General features: G+C 41.7%; 1 protein-coding gene across 5 annotated transcripts in view; it reads right to left on the reverse strand.

Annotated features, from left to right (window-relative positions):
- LEMD1 (LEM domain containing 1) overlaps positions 1-18,882 on the reverse strand; it is a 372,161-nt gene that overhangs the window by 243,145 nt on the left and 110,134 nt on the right. For all 5 annotated transcript variants that reach the window (XM_044076814.1, XM_044076813.1, XM_044076815.1 and 2 more), the window contains exon 3: positions 9,429-9,557. In XM_044076814.1, the coding sequence (XP_043932749.1) occupies positions 9,429-9,557 (129 nt within the window). The remainder of the gene's footprint in view (positions 1-9,428; positions 9,558-18,882) is intronic.

An 18,882-nucleotide genomic window follows, 5' to 3' on the forward strand; every position in this document is an offset into this window, starting at 1 on the left:
CCATCCTTCCTCAATGGACAAGTATTCAGAACCAAGACCATCGGACATCAACCACACAAACTTTGGAACCAAGACTCAGGCTGCTCCCCTTAACCATTATCTCATGCTAGGCCCGTATTACCTCAGAATGAGTTGTCTTACCAATATGAAAAAAGTGCCACCCCCTCCCATGTAAAATGGCAAAGTAGAATTTGCTTAGATTCAGAGCCTGGATATTACCTACGCAAGTTGTAAGGGGTCACCAGTGCGATTACTCCAAAAATGAAATAGGAAGGAAATTTCCGGCCAGGGAAAAGGAGGGAAGTTGAGTAAGGACATAAGCAGACAGAGACCCTTCTTAAAGAGAGAGAAGAGAGGGAGAGGGACAGGGAGAGGGATATATACATGAATATAATGTTTGTGACGCCCATGCCCTGGCCCAGCAATCAAGGAGCCTCAACCCTCACCACTAACACCAGAGAGGGTGTCTCATATGAGAGGAAAGGATAACAAATACACACAGTGAAGCGCAATTTCTCTTAGAGCACACAGAGATCAGTCGGTCTGGGGCAGGTTGTTCCCTTTCCCTCCAGGTCCCAAATAAGACTCCCCACTGGCACATCTATAGGGTCCAGATCTCAGCCTAGCTGGCAAACTAAACCTCCAGTAGCCTCTCTGTCCAACCAGTGCTTCCTGTCCCTGACCAAGTAGCTGACAAGACACACACACACACACGATAAGAATGTATACAACTTCACAGACACTCCTGGGAAAGGCTGACAGATTCTCCAGCTGTGCCCCTTTACCCAGACTATACGGTAGTAATTACTGCCACCACCGAATTATCACCTACCCAAAGGCCCTTAAAAGTGTCCAATTATTACTGTGCAATATTAATATCCAATAGTAGTGTAACTTCAATAAGCATGCAATGTACTTGAGCTTAATTTATCTCTACATAAACCAGCCACAGTTGAAAAGGGTTTAAAAATATTTAATACTAAAAACACAAGACAATACCTACTACACAACAGTGCTATTCAAGAGTTCAGAAATCACTCAAACTTAATTCAGTAGTACAGTTCTGACTGAACAGAAAAACACAGTCTAATCTTTATAGTGCTAACTATTTCTACAAGAAAACACTTCTAAGATAACATGAGAGCATAGAAGTGCTGAGTTAGATGTCCAAAATCAAAATGCTTAATCTCTAGTTCTCACTGTTTAGATTGAAACTCCAGTTCTGATAAACATTGCATCATCTTTTTCACCATTCCTGGAGTTCCCAGGCTACACATTATTGTTAAGTGTAAAATAATGTAAATGCAGTTAAAGGACATTCCACATGTAAATTCTTGTCATTAACTTTAGCCTTAAAACAATAGGCAGTAAGCCTTTATTTAGGCAGACTGGAGCCGACTTGTAAAACATCAAAGGCAGTGAGGAAATTTAAAATTTCAAAGGACCAACAAGAATGCTTGACTTAGCTTTCTTTACAGCAGATGGCAATGTTGCCACATTGTTTTTAAGTTAAACATTCACAGTATTTACAAACAGAATTATCTACCAAAGTCTATTTGACTAGGCTGGCAGCCTTCACCCCTCTCTACCCAGTCTTCACAATGTTCTTTTCCATCTGCTCCTCAACATACGGGACAAGGTCCCCAGCTACTTCTCTTGCGTGGTTTCATGACGGATATTTTAGAGGATTGCTAAACCAAATGAAGCCCTGGACCTGGAATGCAAACCCAGTTTGTAATGGGATATGAAGCTATGGATATTATACTAAGTAACTGCAGCACACTACTTCTCTTGCGAGGTTTCAGGACGGATATTTTAGAGGATTGCTAAACCAAATGAAGCCCTGGACCTGGAATGCAAACCCAGTTTGTAATGGGATATGAAGCTATGGATATTATACTAAGTAACTGCAGCACAAATATCGATCAACTACAGAAAAGACAGTAGAGGTGGCGCCTGATACAGTGGCATGAGCTTTTGGGATTCTAGGTAAGGACAAACCCTCCACCTTGTAAATAATGGCTATCAGATTGTATTTCCTATGAGAAAAAGGTTACCTTAGTTAATGCTTCACCCAGTTTTGCTGAAAAAAAAAAAAAAAAAAAAAAAAAAAGAGGACACAAACTAATCGGCTAACTTTAGTGCCCTAGTGTGTCGTAGTTGGATGTTCACCACCAGCTCTGCTTCTAACAAATGTAGTATGTACACTCCTCTGTTGGCAAACTGAGGGGAAGAAAACAGGTCCATCAATAAATTAGTTAAGGGAATACTCAGGGGCTACCTTAAGTTAGGAATGAGGTATTTCTCCTTAAGGAAACTACATCCTTGCAAAAAATTAAAATATGGAGTCTGCAGTTTAAGGCATACCATTCGGAAAAACTCATTCTTGCAGAAATGACAGCTACCAAAAAGAACATCTTGGCCTCCAAAACTCTGAAGTCCAATGTAGCTGCAGGTTCAAACGTGGGTGTAGTCAAGGCCGGCAGAACACTAGTGATGCCTGATTGAGAACGGATCTCTAAGCGGAGGCCATAAGAAGGGCCTGTAAAAAAAAAAAAAAAAAAAAAAGTCTATTGATAGTTTGAGGGAGGCAGTGGATATTTGTTTTTCCCTGATATGGAAGTAAATTGCAGCCATCTGCACCTTGATGCAGAATAGCCAACTCCATTTTGAGAGCGAGCGGGAAAGAAATGTAATGCATCAGAAAAGAGCTAGCAAGTTGTTCAAATTTCAGTTTGTAGCCCACATAAAAAATCTTTTCCCACTTGTTTTTATAGATTTCCCTGATGGAAAGCTTTTGAGCAAATGTGAACCTCCTTTACCACTTGGGATGAAAGCCTGGAGTGTCTAGCCATTATATGAACCAGAGAAGCCATGCAGTCAATTTGAGTGTCTCTATGGCTTGGTGAGGATTCTTGGAAGGGGGAGACTGGAGACCTGGATTGGTATCCAGCATCTACAGTAAAAGTACAAGGCAAGACCAGAAGAGAAATCACACCTGCTGATGCCAAAAGGGGGTGAGGAGTATCACTTCAGCCTAGTTCCACACTAAGAATTTTGGAATGACAAGGGGGCTATGTGTACAGGAGACTAGGGATGAAGTATGGATTAGAGCATCCATTGGAGACATCCCCTCTGGGGCAATCAAGGTGAAGAACTGGCTGCACTTGCTGGAAGGACCCAAGGGCATAGCTTCGAATTGGAAATGACTGGCACAAAGCCAGAAGTGGATAACCTTCTGAAGCATCTGTCCATCTTTATATGGTAGTACAAGTCCTGAAGGTGAATCTGGCACATCCAATCATCTTTCCTGCACTGCACAATAATCCTCCAGAATTTCATCCATTTCATGTACAGATTTAAATGACCAAGGACCAAACCTGGCCTGAAGTCCCCATTCTCTTTCGGCACTTAAAAAAAATCTCAAGTAAACTCCGGATCCTTGTTGGTATGGTAGGACCTCCTGGATGACCTTTTGTCAAAGCAATTCTACCATCTCAAATAATGCTGCCTTTTTTTGAAGGGGTGGAATGTTGGGTAACTTTTTTTGACTGGGGATGGAGGGACAAGAAAGCAGTGGTGCAACCTCTATACTCATACATCTTTAATAACAGATGTTAAAGGCCATGGGGTGCAGGGATAAGTGCCCCAACTGCTGTCAGAAAATGGCAGTCAGGCAACCTTTCAGGAAAGAGTTCAGAGAAAAGAATCAAACACTTGATGCTGCGACAACCTCTGCCAGGTGGGTGACGTCCATAGTCCCCCACCAAACTCTGCCATAGGGAGGTCCATCTTCGGAAGTGTCCAGATTGAAACCTTGCGTTTTACAGAACCATGGCTTCTTGCTACCCCTCTGGCTATGAGAAAAAGGACCTCTGAGGAGTGCAGAAGCGGATACCAACAGCAGACAAGGTTTTTCATTCTTGCTCACTTTTGGAAATCTTTCACCATTTGTCTAAAAAGAGTGGACCCATCATTAAGAGCATTGATAAAGGAGATCTTGAAGTGTTCCACAAAGTCATATAAGTGCATCCAGACACGTCATCTCACAGTGACACTAGTTACTACTGCCTGCAACTCTTGAAGTGCCCTCCATAGCATTATAAGAGATATGCATGGACTTGTCAATAGGAAATTAAGGGTGGCCAGCTGTGAGCTGATAACTAAAGAGGTGAAAAAGTTTATTTATATTTACGGACATTTGTTAACCGGGTTAATCCAACTGAGCCAGGGGCCCATTTTCAGTGGAGACCACAGGAGAAAAGCTCCAGAAGTATTACGTATTATTTTTACACTGTAATCAAATCAAAATAAAACCACCATAAAACATAGTAAAAAAATCAACAATTAGAGAATATCATTACATAGAATAGGTTAAACGATTGGCAGGTCTTCTTATCTACAGAAAACCATCTAAGCAAAAATGGATTTAAAAAAATATATATATAAATAAGTAAATAAATATATATATATATATATATATATATATATATATATATATATATATATATATATATATATACATACAAGGGGAAAGGGAGGCATAACGGTCAATATGACGAGTACAAGGAACAACAAAGAATAAAATAGGGAAAATTAGTTAATTTGAGAGGAGAGAAGGCTAGATCAAGTGGGGTTACACACATGGGCAGCATTTCAGAAAGCAGAGTGGGAACTGGGGCTATTTCTTTGGTCAAGTTCTTCTGGAAATTAATGTTATAGGCCAGACTGTTCAGTGCCCAGAAAGTAAAGGTCACTGAAGTGTATACCTGCTTCCTAAACCTGTTTAAAGCCCTCGACTCCCTGTGCGGAAGATGGGCAGTGGAGCTCTCTTCAGCAAGCACCTGTCTTGGTGGCCAGTGCTACCATCACGGAACCTACAGCAGGACCCTTGCTCAAAAACAGTCTTTAGGGGGACACCAAAAATTTGCAAAAATTTGCCCGTTTTACAAGGTATTGGTTCAGCAACATCTCGTTCCTTCCATGCCCACTTCAAAATAAGGTCCACCATCTTAGGAAAGGGCTTCACAGGACGACCTGCCTTTCTTAGATGTTCTAAATGCTCTCTAAATGAAATGTCCTCAGTGGGGGATCTGGAGGCCTCCTCTCCTTCAAAGTTAGTATATTCGATTAAAGACTGGTGGAGAGTCAACATGCCTTCTTTTGCATGAATTTTCCTCTATACAGGTTATTCTGGGGAAGTTTGTGAAAGGCAGATCATGCCTTCTGAACCTGATCGACTTCTTTGAGGCAGTCACCAAAGCTGTAGACGAGGGTAAGGTGGTTCACACAACCTATCTTGACCTCGCCAAGGCTTTCGACACCATCCCCCATTCTGGAATTATAGCTAAACTCACTAAACTAGGTATAAATCCCTATGTCACAAGATGGGTTACCAACTGGCTCACTGACAGAACCCACACTGTAAAAGTTGCAGACTCCAAATCTGACTGCAAACCAGTGAAAAGTTGAGTACCACAAGGTTCAGCCCTGGGACCTCTCTTGTTTGGTATCTACTTCTCTGTAGTGCAGGCTAACACAGAAGGTCTCTGGCTAACGAAGTTTGCAGATGACTACAAACTAGGAGCCATAGTTGAGTCTCCAACTGATGTGGACATCCTACAGAAGGGCCTCACTGAGACAGATGCCTGGTGTCAGAGGCATGTGGCCTCAAGCTCAATGACAAAAAGTGCATGGTCATCCTCTTTGGCAAGAACTCTGTACCCATGAGCTACCACATAAAACGGCAGTCTACTTAACGCCAAATGTGTGATAAGAGACCTTGGGACCCAGGTGGACAGTAGTCTCCTTTGATAATCACATTGCCACAGTAGTCAAGAAATCCTTCTATGTGGCACACCTCATCACAAAAGGGTTCTCATCCATGAAAAAAAAAGGTCATTGTTCCCCTCTACTCGGCACTCATTATACCCATTATAGAGTACAACACCCCTTTGGAATGTACCTCAAGACATCTACAGCAGCTGGAAAGGCCACAGAAGTAACTCATAAAGAGGATTACTGGCCTCAAACAGATGCCCTACACTGACTGTCTCAAAAAGCTCCAGCTTTGCTCTGTAGCATATCGCCTACTCAGCTGTATATGTTGGGCAGAGATCTCCTCTATGTTAAACCCAGAGCTGTTGGACATGCTACACCTAAAGAAATCCCAATCCCTCTGAGCTACACACTCTAGGGACCTAAACCTTGTCACCACAATAATCAGGACATGCTGGAGGGATAGATTCCTGTCCCAGAGACTTCCTATACTCGAACAAGCTACCCATCTGTGTCGAGCAAAATGTCTCATTAGCACTCCCAAGAAGAATCTTGAGGAGTGGATGGGAAATAGGAAATACACCCCGGGGATCACTTATGTGGCTCTGCTCGACAGGAGCACAGGAAATTAACTTTCTTGGGTGGCATAAGCCAGGGAACCTTGTTGGCTAAGCTTACTTAGGCCCTGGGGCTGATAGGTTCATAGGTAGGTACTAAGGCTAAGACTCAAACAATTGGAGTCCTTGATGTGAATCCCATCAAAGCTTTTAGGTACTGGCTGTCCCAACAGGACAGAGCAGGACCACGGAACTCCTGTGGGGGATGGATGGATCCAAGACAGAGATGTTTCACTCTGTTGAATGAGAGCACACACTCAAAGGCAAAAACTAAAACTGATGAAGGCACGAGTATGGGTCCCTCTCACCAAAGGCAACCATCACTATAGGAAACCCCAATTGGATTTATGTCCTGAGAAACTTATTCTGTCTGCAACTACCTTGGAAATACTCCTGGAGGACTGCATGGACCGAAGGTAAAAGGGAAGAGAGGCATGTCCAAGTGCGATGGGGTGGCCGCCCTTGCAAAAAAAATGACCCAAATCTTGTGAAGACTGGCTAAGGGTGAAGTACAGGCTTCAAGCAGAGTTGGATCAAAGGCTATGGATCCGATTGTTTAGAGATCTTAGGTGAAAGATCCGAAGCAGATAATCGATCCAGACACAGCTTTTTGGCTTCCCTCTTTTTTTTTCATTCTCTTGGCTTTTCTGGCTTGTCCTGTCCACAGACTCCTCCATCGAGGAAGACTGAGAAGAAAAAGAAGCAGAGGGATACACAAAGGAATCTTCATCTGTTGGGGCAAGGAAAAGTCCCTTAAGTAGTAACTTGTTGCATCTTGCCAGGGATTTATATCAGAGTAAAGAGAAAGAAATTGGGGAGTACAAAGTGAAAGAATTTTTTTTTTTTTTTTTAAAAAGTCAGAGTATAGAACAGAAGTTAACAAAAGGGATAATTAGGATTTACAAAATACTGCAAGAGAGCTATAAGAATCAGGAGGTAGTTAGAAATGATTAGGGGAGGAGACTGGAAAGGCAATTTACAGAGGAACAATGTGAATCGATCTGCATAGCTCGGCTCCCTTGGTATGCAACAAAATCCAGATGGTTTAGGATTTTTTGAAGAGTTTGCATTATGTATTTTTATACTCCAAGCAAATGTCATTTTTTTTCCCCTAAGATTAACAGCAAATGCTGCAGGTGTGAGGAGACCAACAGAGGTAACTTGGAACACATTGAGTGTTACACTAGCTTTCAGATTTTAAAAATTTCCTACAGAGTACTTGGTTAGAAATGTGGGTGGAGCAAATGGTTGCAACTAAGCAACTGTTTCTTCTGGAGATGGGAAACAGTATCTGAAGTGCCCAGACATATTAAGGCCTTACCCAAGGTTAATGCTATTGGCTGCCAAAAAACTACTGAAAACTGGAAATCAAATTCGAAACAGACAATAACGGAACATGGCAAATGAGACAAATGAACAGGTGGTGACGCACTGAAAAAAGGGAAAGAGCAAATTGCATATAAATAAATGGAATTTGTGATAACATAAGCAGAATAATGTTTACAAAAGACAAATTTAAGAAAAGGCAGGAATTGAACAATATATAGAATTAAGTGAACAATTGTTAAAACACAAGTAGACTGTATGAAAATGTCACTATGGCTTCTTTATTACTGTAGCTGTTTCTAGGTCATTAAAATTGTGACTTAAAGATGTGAATAAAAAAATATAAAGGCTGGTGGGGGCCACATTGGGAAGGGAGATGCACGGCTGCATGGACTCAATGTCCTTTGTCAGTCTAGCAGTCTCCAAGTCCTCAAGATTCACAATAGGGCTTAGAGGGACAGCGTTCTGCAATCACCATTATTCTTAGGTGTAGGTTTATGCCTGGCATCATGATCCTGCATACAGGAATATGGAGGGCCCTGTTTAAGGCTCACCTTTGGTATCAGGCCCTTTTCTATTAACAGTGCAACCTTATAACAAGCAATGCTTCCCTCTATACAACTAATATCTATTTGATATCCAGTTTCAAGCCAAATGTCTCAGGGCTGAGAAAACCTAAACCAAATTACCCTGTTGAACTTCAAAAATATAGAAGGGGGACCACAATGGCATCCAGTACCCTTGTGTCAGTAGCAGACTAGGGAGAAACATTCCTCAGTATCAGGCTGGTTGACAAAGATCTGGCTGCTCATCTGAGGGAGAAGCACCAAAGAATGCATCCTCCAAGGTGGGTACTGGGAGAAAGTACACGCTTCTCATTGTATGTTAAACCATAGCACAGCACTGGTTCAGACTATTCGTCCTTACCAGAGGATAAGCAAAGTATCAGCATGATCTGAATGGCCTAGTACCTACTACAAAGGCTAAGACAATGATCCAGAAGATGCCTGAGGGGGTGTGATGAGCCATCATGCTGGTTCACAATGGATAAACTCTCAAATGCCGTCATCCCTAGGGCTGCAAGGTAAGCCAGAAACTTCTCTGTTGACAAGTGGCAAGAATGAACCTCTGGTACTCTGCAGTGCTTGATGTTGTGCTTTTTCCAAGCTGATACATGCAATCAGCATGCGGCTCAGTCTGCAATGTGACACAAACATGGACTTGTGTCTAGGCATCATTTGACAATCTTGATAAGTTATATGTCAAGCTGTGGAATGAGACACTGGTCGATTTCCAGCTAACACATCTATGGTAAAGTACTAGGAGGCTAGGGACAGTCCCCGACATGTTCACTGTTCTGCAGATGGCAGTTTCGTAATGGAAATGCAGTGCTACTGTGATATGCTTTTCTATGTGATGAATGAGAAAAGGCATAAAAGGGCAAAGTTTTGCTTCCGAAAAGTGTATTACTATTTTCATACCATCATATGAACAGCACATATGCTGGCAATGTTTATCAATTCTAATTTGGCAAGACATTCTTCCTTTGCTTAGATTTTCTCTGCAGTTTAAATTTTGAACTCAAGGAATTTTTTTTATCAAGAGGTTTTGGCATTCACTTCAAGGGCACACAACAATAAAAGCATATAATACAGTTCAAAATAAAGTTAAAAATCAGAAATGCATTTTGCTGGCTCTCTGACATACCTTGCTTGTCCTCATCACTGTCTGAATACTGATCAAAGTCTCCTTGCCCATTTTGTTTAACTGGGGGTGCTGTTGGCCCCTGCCCCATCAACATCAGTAGCTTCTTCTCATAAAGTCCTCTGGTAGTGGCTGCACAAAAACAAGCAAGAAAGAGAGGAGTGTCCAGAAATGCTGTTTTCTACATGATAAATAATATTTCAATGGGAATAATTTAAATTTGTGTGAGATATTCACCAAAGCAATGCCTATTCAATACCATTCTGTGTTCACCAAAGGACGACTAGATCCCCACTAGCATCTTGCTAATTTTGCAATGAGTTAGTACTGCTAATATTTAGAGCCTCTAGGTGCCAAGAGTAAAAATGTTGCATACACATACAGGCAAGCACTGACATGAAACCGTTTTGGAAATTAGCCCATTTCCTGCAACACTTAAATGAAATCCTCTACTGCTGGTAAACTTAATACAAGAGCATCACAAAGGGCTCTTAAAACTAATATATGCAGATGATGTGCTGCTCTTGCATTCTAGTACTAGCCACACTGCCCTGCAAAACAAGTTATAAGACCAGTTCAGTTAATCACCTGGTCCGCTATAACTACTAATTAACCCTATGAAAACCAAAGTCATGGCCTTTGTCTCAGCCAAGAAATTGCCCACTATTCTTCCTATTTTCTTAACAGATCTAATGTTACTGAACAGAGGCACCCAGGCCTGATACATGACCCAGTCCTTGGCTTTAGTACGCCAATTTTGTAACTAATAACAATATTTTAATACTTACAGTTGAATAAGGACTTATTTTCTTGTTATGCATTCAGTACCACAATACTTAGAATACAGACGGTTGAGAATAAAATCTGCAGAGTCATTCTGTTGGCAGACCCTCAGATACACCATTGCAATTTGCTAAAAAAAATCCAAAAGGTTTTCAGTGCCTCATAGGTACTCTAATTTACAAGCTGCTAAAACATGGTACCACTCACCTTGAAGATTGAAACTACCTTTACAAAGACAATTGTTGTGCGCTCAGAAGTCCACAAGGTCAGTTTCTCAATTTAAAACTGTGGTAGGCGAGACAGCCTTCACTAGACTGGGACCTTCTAAAATGGAACCTACTTGCCTACAGATGTCAAAAATCAAGAAACCATTTAAAAGTTTCAAAGATGTACTGAAATGGGATCTCTACTTAAAAATCTGCCACCAGCAAAGCTACCATGAGAACGGTTGGGTAACTTACCGGACATCATGAGTAGACTACATTTAATAAACTTTGTGACAGCTTATATGCAAACATTTCACAAGTATAACTGAGGATGTATTACATGTATGAATGCACTGTATTTTACATGCATTTTAGCTTGCATTTTGTATATACATTTTCTTAATGCACTCTCACTGGATCTTTAATGTTAACCTATCTACATTCAACCTTACTCTGCTCTGAATTTTTCGATACAACATTGCTGATTAAAAGACCATAATGTATTTTCAGCTACGACCCAAGCTTAAACAGAAGAAAAGGATCAGATCAGTCAGTACTTCCCAAAAAAGGTGTACAACTGCAACCATCAATGAGCAATACTGTACTAGTGCCTTATTCAGGCATTCATTAATAGGAGGTGACTGCAAAGCTTCGTTTCAGAATGCAAAGAAATGCAAAAAGCTTACTTTTACGCTCGATACAGTAAACTGTTAACCGGAACCCATGGGGATTGGTAGATGCTGGATAACTGTAGTTTCTGGTTGCTTGAAAGTTATTAAAAACAGTCCTGAATAAAACTGTACCCTGTAATATTTGTTTGGTTTGACTTGTTTTCAGATTGGGGAAGAGAGGGAATTTATTCCAGTCTTCCTTTTTAAAACTCTAAAAACATAAGGTATGTTTCTGTGCGGGGGGAATAAAAAGTGCAACACATGAAAATTGTACTGCATTTCTTAATTTTTTTTTTTGCTGGTTGCTTGAGTTCTGGTTAACAGTTTACTGTGGTCAGTTTAGCAATTACTGGGCATTTACTTATTCGCTTTCATGTGTGGAACATATATATGCATCTGACATACTTTTTCCCAGCAAAGTAGGCAGTGCCAAGGCTGCTCTTTACTGTCAGTCCAAGCCAGAGAGACAATGAAGGACCAATTTAAATAATATTTCAGGAAACAAAACTGACAACAAAACTCTACTTTGTAAATACAAATGTACATATGCAAATGCTGCAAAACACTGAAATACACAAGTTCCGAATGCATCTTTTTTTAAATAAAATCATTTTGTATTGCCAGCTATGCCAAGTGAAGTAGGGCTGTGGATGTGTAACATATGCCAGCATAGTTAGCTGGAGTTTAAAGAATTTGCCATTAGTTTATCAATCGGATTTGTACAGATGCTGGTCTTGAAAAATCTATCTAACGTTGCTTGTGTTTTAAAAAGTACCAACACTGGGTCCCGCTGGACAGAGAAAAATGCACCTGTATGTCAGACTGTATTCTAACTGTGGAAATTAAACATATTGTAATAGAGGATACCAGAAGAGAAGAGGTTCATCGCCGTTCAGCTAACTTTGAAAGTAGTTTGAAATTAAATTACCTGGTAGGCCACAAAAGACCATCTTACAGTTCTGATTACAGCCAGAGACAAAATGTCAGAGAACAAGGACTAGGTATCCTTGCTGTATTGTCATTAGCAGTGAACTAATTGCTATCCTGGAAGGGCGGAAATGTGAAATGGTTTTATGGCTTCCAGATGTTATGACGCATCTTAGCAAAGCCGAGTTGAGTGCATGGTAACACTGGTGTGAGATTCTGGTTCACTTTCTAGTAATGGAAATAAGGGAATTAGAATTCAGATGACCCAATGTATGTGATGTCATTCTGTAATCCAGGTCTGGAATGATGTTTTAATAGTAGATAAGACTGAAGTCTCATTGCAGTCTGTTAGAAGGATCACTCACCCATGTCATATTGCCTTGCTTTAGTAAGTAACCAGGGAATAGCAATTCTTTATATCAGTCAAAAAATATATAGTGACATTAGTTAAGTACCGTTTTTCTGTATCTGCGTGAATCTATTCATCTGGATTATTTTAAATTTTCCTGTGATTGAAACTTTGGTGTTTATTGCAAACAGATATTCTATATTTTCATGTTCTTTTATTATGCATTAAATATATTTAAACTTATCATTGTGGATGGCCCTTTACAGAATATTTTAACCTTTGAGAGTACTTGTGTCTATTTGGCGACTGTGGCAACTCCTGAAAGCCTTACTGCACTGGTCAAACACTATAATTTGTATTAATACTAATTCACACAGTATAATTGGGTACCTTTATAGCAGCCTTACAGTACCTGGCTTTGGAGTGTCTGGTTGCAGTGTAACTACTTCAATCTGGGCAGAAGGGGGCATAGCTAGTAAATCTGAGCCAGCCTTTCCCAGATGTGTAAGAGAGAAAATCAAATCTCAAAGAACATGTGCGTCAGCTGCCTGGAGCAGGGAAACAGCACTGGTTTCATATAGAGCGTCCTGGAGGAACTGGTGTGGACACTCAGCTGAGGACACGTCTCCAGCTGTGCAGTGGGGAGTCTAATTGGGAGCCAGGTGAGAGACAGCGAGGAACCAACCCCCAGCTGAGTGTGTTCTCAGCGTGCTCTTAAGGAAAACTGTGCTAGATGCAGAGCTGCATCTGGAAATACTGTGTGCATCTATTTTTTCCAAGTGAACATCCCTCTAAAGTGTCAGTGGTAAGGATTCAGGGTTCTTGATTACTGGCCCAGAGGGGGGACATCAGAGAATATGGCAAAAAGGTTTGATTTAAAAAAGAACTTTCTTCTGTCGGAAGTGAAGAAATCAAGTTCCCAAAAGCTATCCGAAGTATAAACTTCCATGTGTGCCTGATAATTCAGAATTATGGAAGCCAAAGTGGAAGAAGGTAATATTCTCTTACAGAGGCAGTCTAATGCCTTACCTTTCTTGTCATCAGATGAAGGGTTAGTGCTCAGTAACAGCCTATCCCAGCCCAAGATAGAGTAAATATAGCTGCTGAGTCTGACACAAGGTGAAAAGTAAGTTTTTTTGGCAACTGAGTATTGGGTATCAGGATGATTTAAAGGCAGCATTCAACACATCCTCCAGTGCTGGCAGTATAGGAAGGGTAGATGAAGAATGAGGAATATCCATTTTTAACATACATCTCCTAGGGTTAGGGGAAACAGTTTGTTCCCATAGTATACCTTATGCATCTTGGCCATGGTTTGATTAAAAGAAAATTCCTCCACATGATGGTAAAAGTTAATATTTTCTTCAGAGTCAAAGCTGGGCTTGTGAATCTAAAGGAGAAGCTGCTTCATCTCGGCAATAATCACAATCGGGCACCATTTCCTCAGAAATTTCTTTGCAGCAGATACTTGCCTGTAATGGCTTCTGGGCACTACAAGTCATTACACCTATAATACATACCTTCAAGTTAAGAACTCAAACACTCATCTTTAACTAATTATTTCTTGAGATGAAATATTTCATCTTTGTTTTTTCCTTTACAGGAGCCCTGGTGAAAAAAGGTCAGACTCAGAAGAGGGATATCTGACCAACCTAAATGGTCTATTGCCTCTGTTACCCCATGATGAATCTCCTGGAGTGCCTACCAGCCTTAGAAAAGATCATTCTCCTATCATAATATCAGGCACCGAAATATCCCAAGAGAAAGTGGATTACCCCCAGTTCCCTGCAACTGAAAGGACTACATTAGTGCTGGGGACATCTGCTGGAGCTGGTGTGTGGAGATGGGCATTTCCATCCAGGGGGGAGGCAGCCTAGAACCATCCAATGCAGTACCAGATCTAGGAGAGCCCTGGGCCAGGTGTTCTGCCACCAAGCAAGAATGTGGTAGGCCTTTTCACAGGTGCAGAGAAGTATACACTTGCAAGGGAACGGAATAATGGTTCTCCATGGTGACGGAGGTTACATCTCCACTACTCTGAAGGATTAAGGGACTGTATCATACCCCAGCAAGAGGCATAAACCATATCATGGCTGCTTGAAAGAAAAACCACTAAGACAGCTCTCATTCTATCACAAATTAATTAAATCTGGGGAATGAACCGCTGTAATCCAGGTTTGCAGGCTTAACAATCAACACGTAGGGAAAAAAGTCACCAGTACATCTAAATTGTAAAAGGATGCGGGAGGTACAATTCTGTAAGTAAACTTTACAAGAGTAGATGTTCGATGAATAGATCACTGTTCAGCTAGATGGGATATATCGTGCCAAGTACTGGAAAACTGTTCAGCTTCCAAAGCAGGCTTTGTGGTCATCCTTTGCTTGAATTAATATTTTTACCTCATATCTGGCACTGGGCAATTTCATCATGGTTCAGATTTCCTCATTTAACCTGAGTGTGTTTCTTCTGGAATACTAAGAACGTCATTTATTGAGTGTGCAATGAATTTTTATTTTATCAGTCTGTTCATTCTTGGATTCTACCATAGGGGTTTATTTTTGAATTTGGCAATTCATTTATTTCCGAGGGGGAACAGATGCTTCTATGTAATCATTTACATATGCATGGAATTTAACAGTGAAGGATTCCACATAAGCAGTGGGGATCATCAAGATGGAAGGGACTTCTGAACTTAGCCAGGCCATTCCCCCGTTTTAGTTGATCAGCATTTGAATAACCTCTGAAAACAGAGGTACTAGAAGATGCTTCAGTCTTATGGTGAATGTGATTTACTTGTGGTCTGATTTGATCATGGAGGAAGTTACAACCAAAGGGAAGAAAAGCTGTCCAATACTGGTAAGGACCAAATACCATACTGTATCGCCCCTGGTAGAGATGCAGACCAACTGGTCCAGGGGTTATGTACTGAAGTCCAGAATTCTTTGGACATGCATGTTTGAGGATCTACAAGTCTCAAGTTTATGGAGAGGTAGCTGAAGTCTCTTAAAAAAAATGGTGTTTAACTTAATACATAGGGATTCCATACTAGCTAGGTGGGAGATGTGGGCTGGGGGAGGGAGGGGATCCTATAGATAGCAATGATACAATAAGTGGCTTGTTAAACTTTGACAAACAAGTTTTAATGAGTATGAATTTATTTTGTTTTTAGTAATTATAGGGAGACGCGCTTGCCTTTAGTCCCTTTGTCTAATGTGGTGGACATGCATATGTCACAGGCATTGAAACCCTGCACTGAGGGAGTACTTTTAGTTGTACTGAACCAGGTCTCTGACTATGCATTTAAATTTTACATTTGTTAACCAGGATGGTCCAACTGAGCCAGATCCCATTTTCAGTGGAGACCGGAGAAAAGCGCCAGTACATGACAAACATTACGAAACAAACATTTTAAACACACAGCTTGAAACATATATTGAAGCATAAACTGAAATACAAGTTAACACAACAGACTGAAACATACATTGAAATATAAGTAGATACATCACTAAGTTGAGTGAGGCAGATATAAAAAGTACAGTTTTGTACCTACCATAAATGTAGATGTTAGAGTGTACACCCTGCTGCAGTCATCACACTTGGGTTATCTTGTCGTCAGGCGGTCCCCGCAGTCAGCCTGAATTCCAAAGTCTTGGTCTGGCGTCGGTTACTGTCGCTTCTTCCCTGACGTCAGTGCGCCAGGGGTATATATAATGCATCTGACGCCATTTACTTCAGTTTTTCTTGCCCCAGATGTCAGGTGCCCCCAAAAAGGTGGTCAGTATTTAGTACCAATGTAAGAAATTTAGCACAAACACAACATTCCTCCAGCTATAAGCAAATACATCAGTAAGGTATTGTAAAGTTTTAGCCAGTTAGATCAGAGGGGATGGAGGGAGGGTAACCTGGACTGCAGCAGGGTGTACACTCGAACATCTACATTTATGGTAGGTACAAAACTGTGCTATGTTCGTGTTACCATGCTGCAGTCATCACACTTGGGTAGAATCCCAAAGCTAAGGATGGGAGGAGGAGTCAAAGAGGGTTAGAGGGGGCTAGAGGGCCCTGCAGAACTGCAGTGGCGAAGCCAGCTCTAGTCTTAGACTAAAGTGGTAAGTGGTAGTGTTTGGTGAAGGTGTGTACAGAACTCCAAGTTGCAGCTTCCAAAATCTCCTTGGTTGGGACCCCCCCCCCCCGAGGAAGGCTGTAGATGCAGCCGTTGCCCTGGTAGAGTGGGGCCTTATGGTAGCAGGAACTGTTTTTCCATGATGGGTATAGCAAAAGCGAATGCAATGTCCTATCCATTTGGAAATGGTTTGTTTTGATATAGCCTTCCCTTGCGAAGCTGTAGCATAGGATACAAAGAGCTGATCAGATTGTCTGAAAACCTTAGTTTTATCCAAGTAGTAACGAAGTTGCCTGTGAATGTCCAAGGAATGCAGGAGTCTTTCTCCTTTGTTCTGTGGATTTGGAAAGAAGGTGGGTAAGTGGATGGTTTCATTTAAAGCCACACTAGATACCACCTTAGGCATGAAGGAAGGATTAGTTCGTAGAGAAACTCTGTCTTGATGGAAAATGAGGAAAGGTTCCACTGCCATTAGTGCCTGAAGCTCTGAGACTCTTCTGGCTGAAGTTATTGCTAGCAGCAGGGCAGTCTTCCATAATATAAACTTTAAATCAGCAGAGAAAGCTGGTTCAAAGGGAGGTAGTGTAAGTTTTTCCAGAATAAAATTGAGGTCGCATGTTGGTGTAGGTGCTCTTTCCTGGGAGGCCTAATGTTTTTTGCCCCTCTGAGGAACTACCTTAGAAGTGGATGTGAAAACAAGGGTGGATCCGTGTTGTAGTGGGCTGAAATAGCTGATGCGTGAATTTTAATGGAAGAAAAAGAAAGTCCTTTATGCAACATCTCAGTTAAATACTGTAGAATCTGAGATGTGAGGCTGAAGGGTATTTTGGCCTTTAGCTTGGTTCCAGGCGCAAAACCTTTTCCATTTGTCCGAGTAGGCCTTCCTGGTGCTGGGCCTCCTAGCTTCCAGAATAACATCCATAACTGCTTGAGGGAGAGGAGCTGGCTGGATGCTTAGGTGATTTGCCATGCAGCCAAATTTAAGGTTTTGAGCTGGCTGTGTAGAACCTGATTGTTTTGCTGTGTGAGCAAATGGGCAATTTGTGGCAAAATCCAAGGTGGGCCCTGGGCCATAATCCTTAATAGTGGGTACCAGTGCTGGCGTGGCCAGTCTGGGACTGAGTATCAGTCGTGGTTTCTCCTTTCTGACTTTCAGAAGCACTTTTGTGAGAAGAGGCAATGGAAGGAAGGCATATACTGTCAGGTTTTTCCAACTGAACGAGAGTGCGTCCACTTTCCAAACTTGATGGTGAAGTGTCCTTGTACAAAATTTTGTTAGCTGATAGTTTTGGGGGCTGGCAAACAGGTCTATGCCTGGGAGGCCCCATTGTTGAGTTATTATTGAAAATACTTGTGGATCCAGTTTCCACTCGTGGGGATCCATGATGTTTCTGCTGAGGTCATCTGCCAAGGTGTTCTTTTTTCCTGGCAGGTATTGAGCTTGTAACTGAACTTGGTAAGCCAGTGCTGTGTTCCACAAGGTCATTGCTTGCCTGCATAGAGGGTAGGAGTGTGTACCCCCTTGTTTATGGACCACATTACTGTGGTGTTGTCCGTCCTTATTGCAAGTTGTCTGGATGTAATAGGTTTTTGAAGGCTGTCGGAGCATTCTGTACAGCTAACATCTCTTTTTGATTGATGTGCAGATTCCTTTGATCTGCAGTCCATATGCCTTGAATGCACTGTCCTGCCGTGTGTGCCCCCCCAGGTGTAGTCCAATGCATCTGTTGTCATAGTTTGCCTGGCTGGGGGGCAAGATGAAAGGCTGACCCCTTGTTGAGGTGACATGCCTGTGACCACCATAGAAACTCTTGTTGAAGGCAGGGAATGAGAGGTATTGTGTCCAAGCTGTGGCTGTGTTGAGACCATATGCTTTTTAGGTACCACTGTAATTTCCTCATATGCAGCTTTACAAATGGTATTAGTAGTATGCAAGATGCCATGAAGCCCAAGGCCTGCAGAATTTTTCTTGCAGGGAGTTGGGTCTTTGTTGCCATTGTTTTGAAATATTGAGTCAGTTGTAGTTTGTCTGGTGTCAGATAAGCCTTTTGGGCCGTTGTATTCAAGCTGGCACCCAGGAATGTCATTTTGTGAGGGTACTAGTTCTGATTTCTTTTCGTTTACTGTGTACCCCAGGCAAAGTACAGTTGTGTACACTTTCCATAAATGTAGATGTTAGAGTGTCGTCACTGTTGCAGTCTTGACTGTACGGTTCTCCCTTGCAGGCAGGCAGTCCTCGGTCGGCCAGAATCCCAAAGTCTGGGTCTGGCGTTGGCTGCTCGGCCATGCTCCCCGACGTCAGAGAGCCAGGAGTACAAAGCTGGTAACCAACACCATGTTCTCCAGTTTTTCTTGCCCCAGATGTCAGGAGTTCCAAAATGAGCAAAATCCTATACC

This window comes from Protopterus annectens, chromosome 7.part0 (genome assembly GCF_019279795.1).
Source record: "Protopterus annectens isolate FY-2018-M chromosome 7.part0, PAN1.0, whole genome shotgun sequence".
Lineage (NCBI taxonomy): Eukaryota > Metazoa > Chordata > Ceratodontiformes > Protopteridae > Protopterus > Protopterus annectens.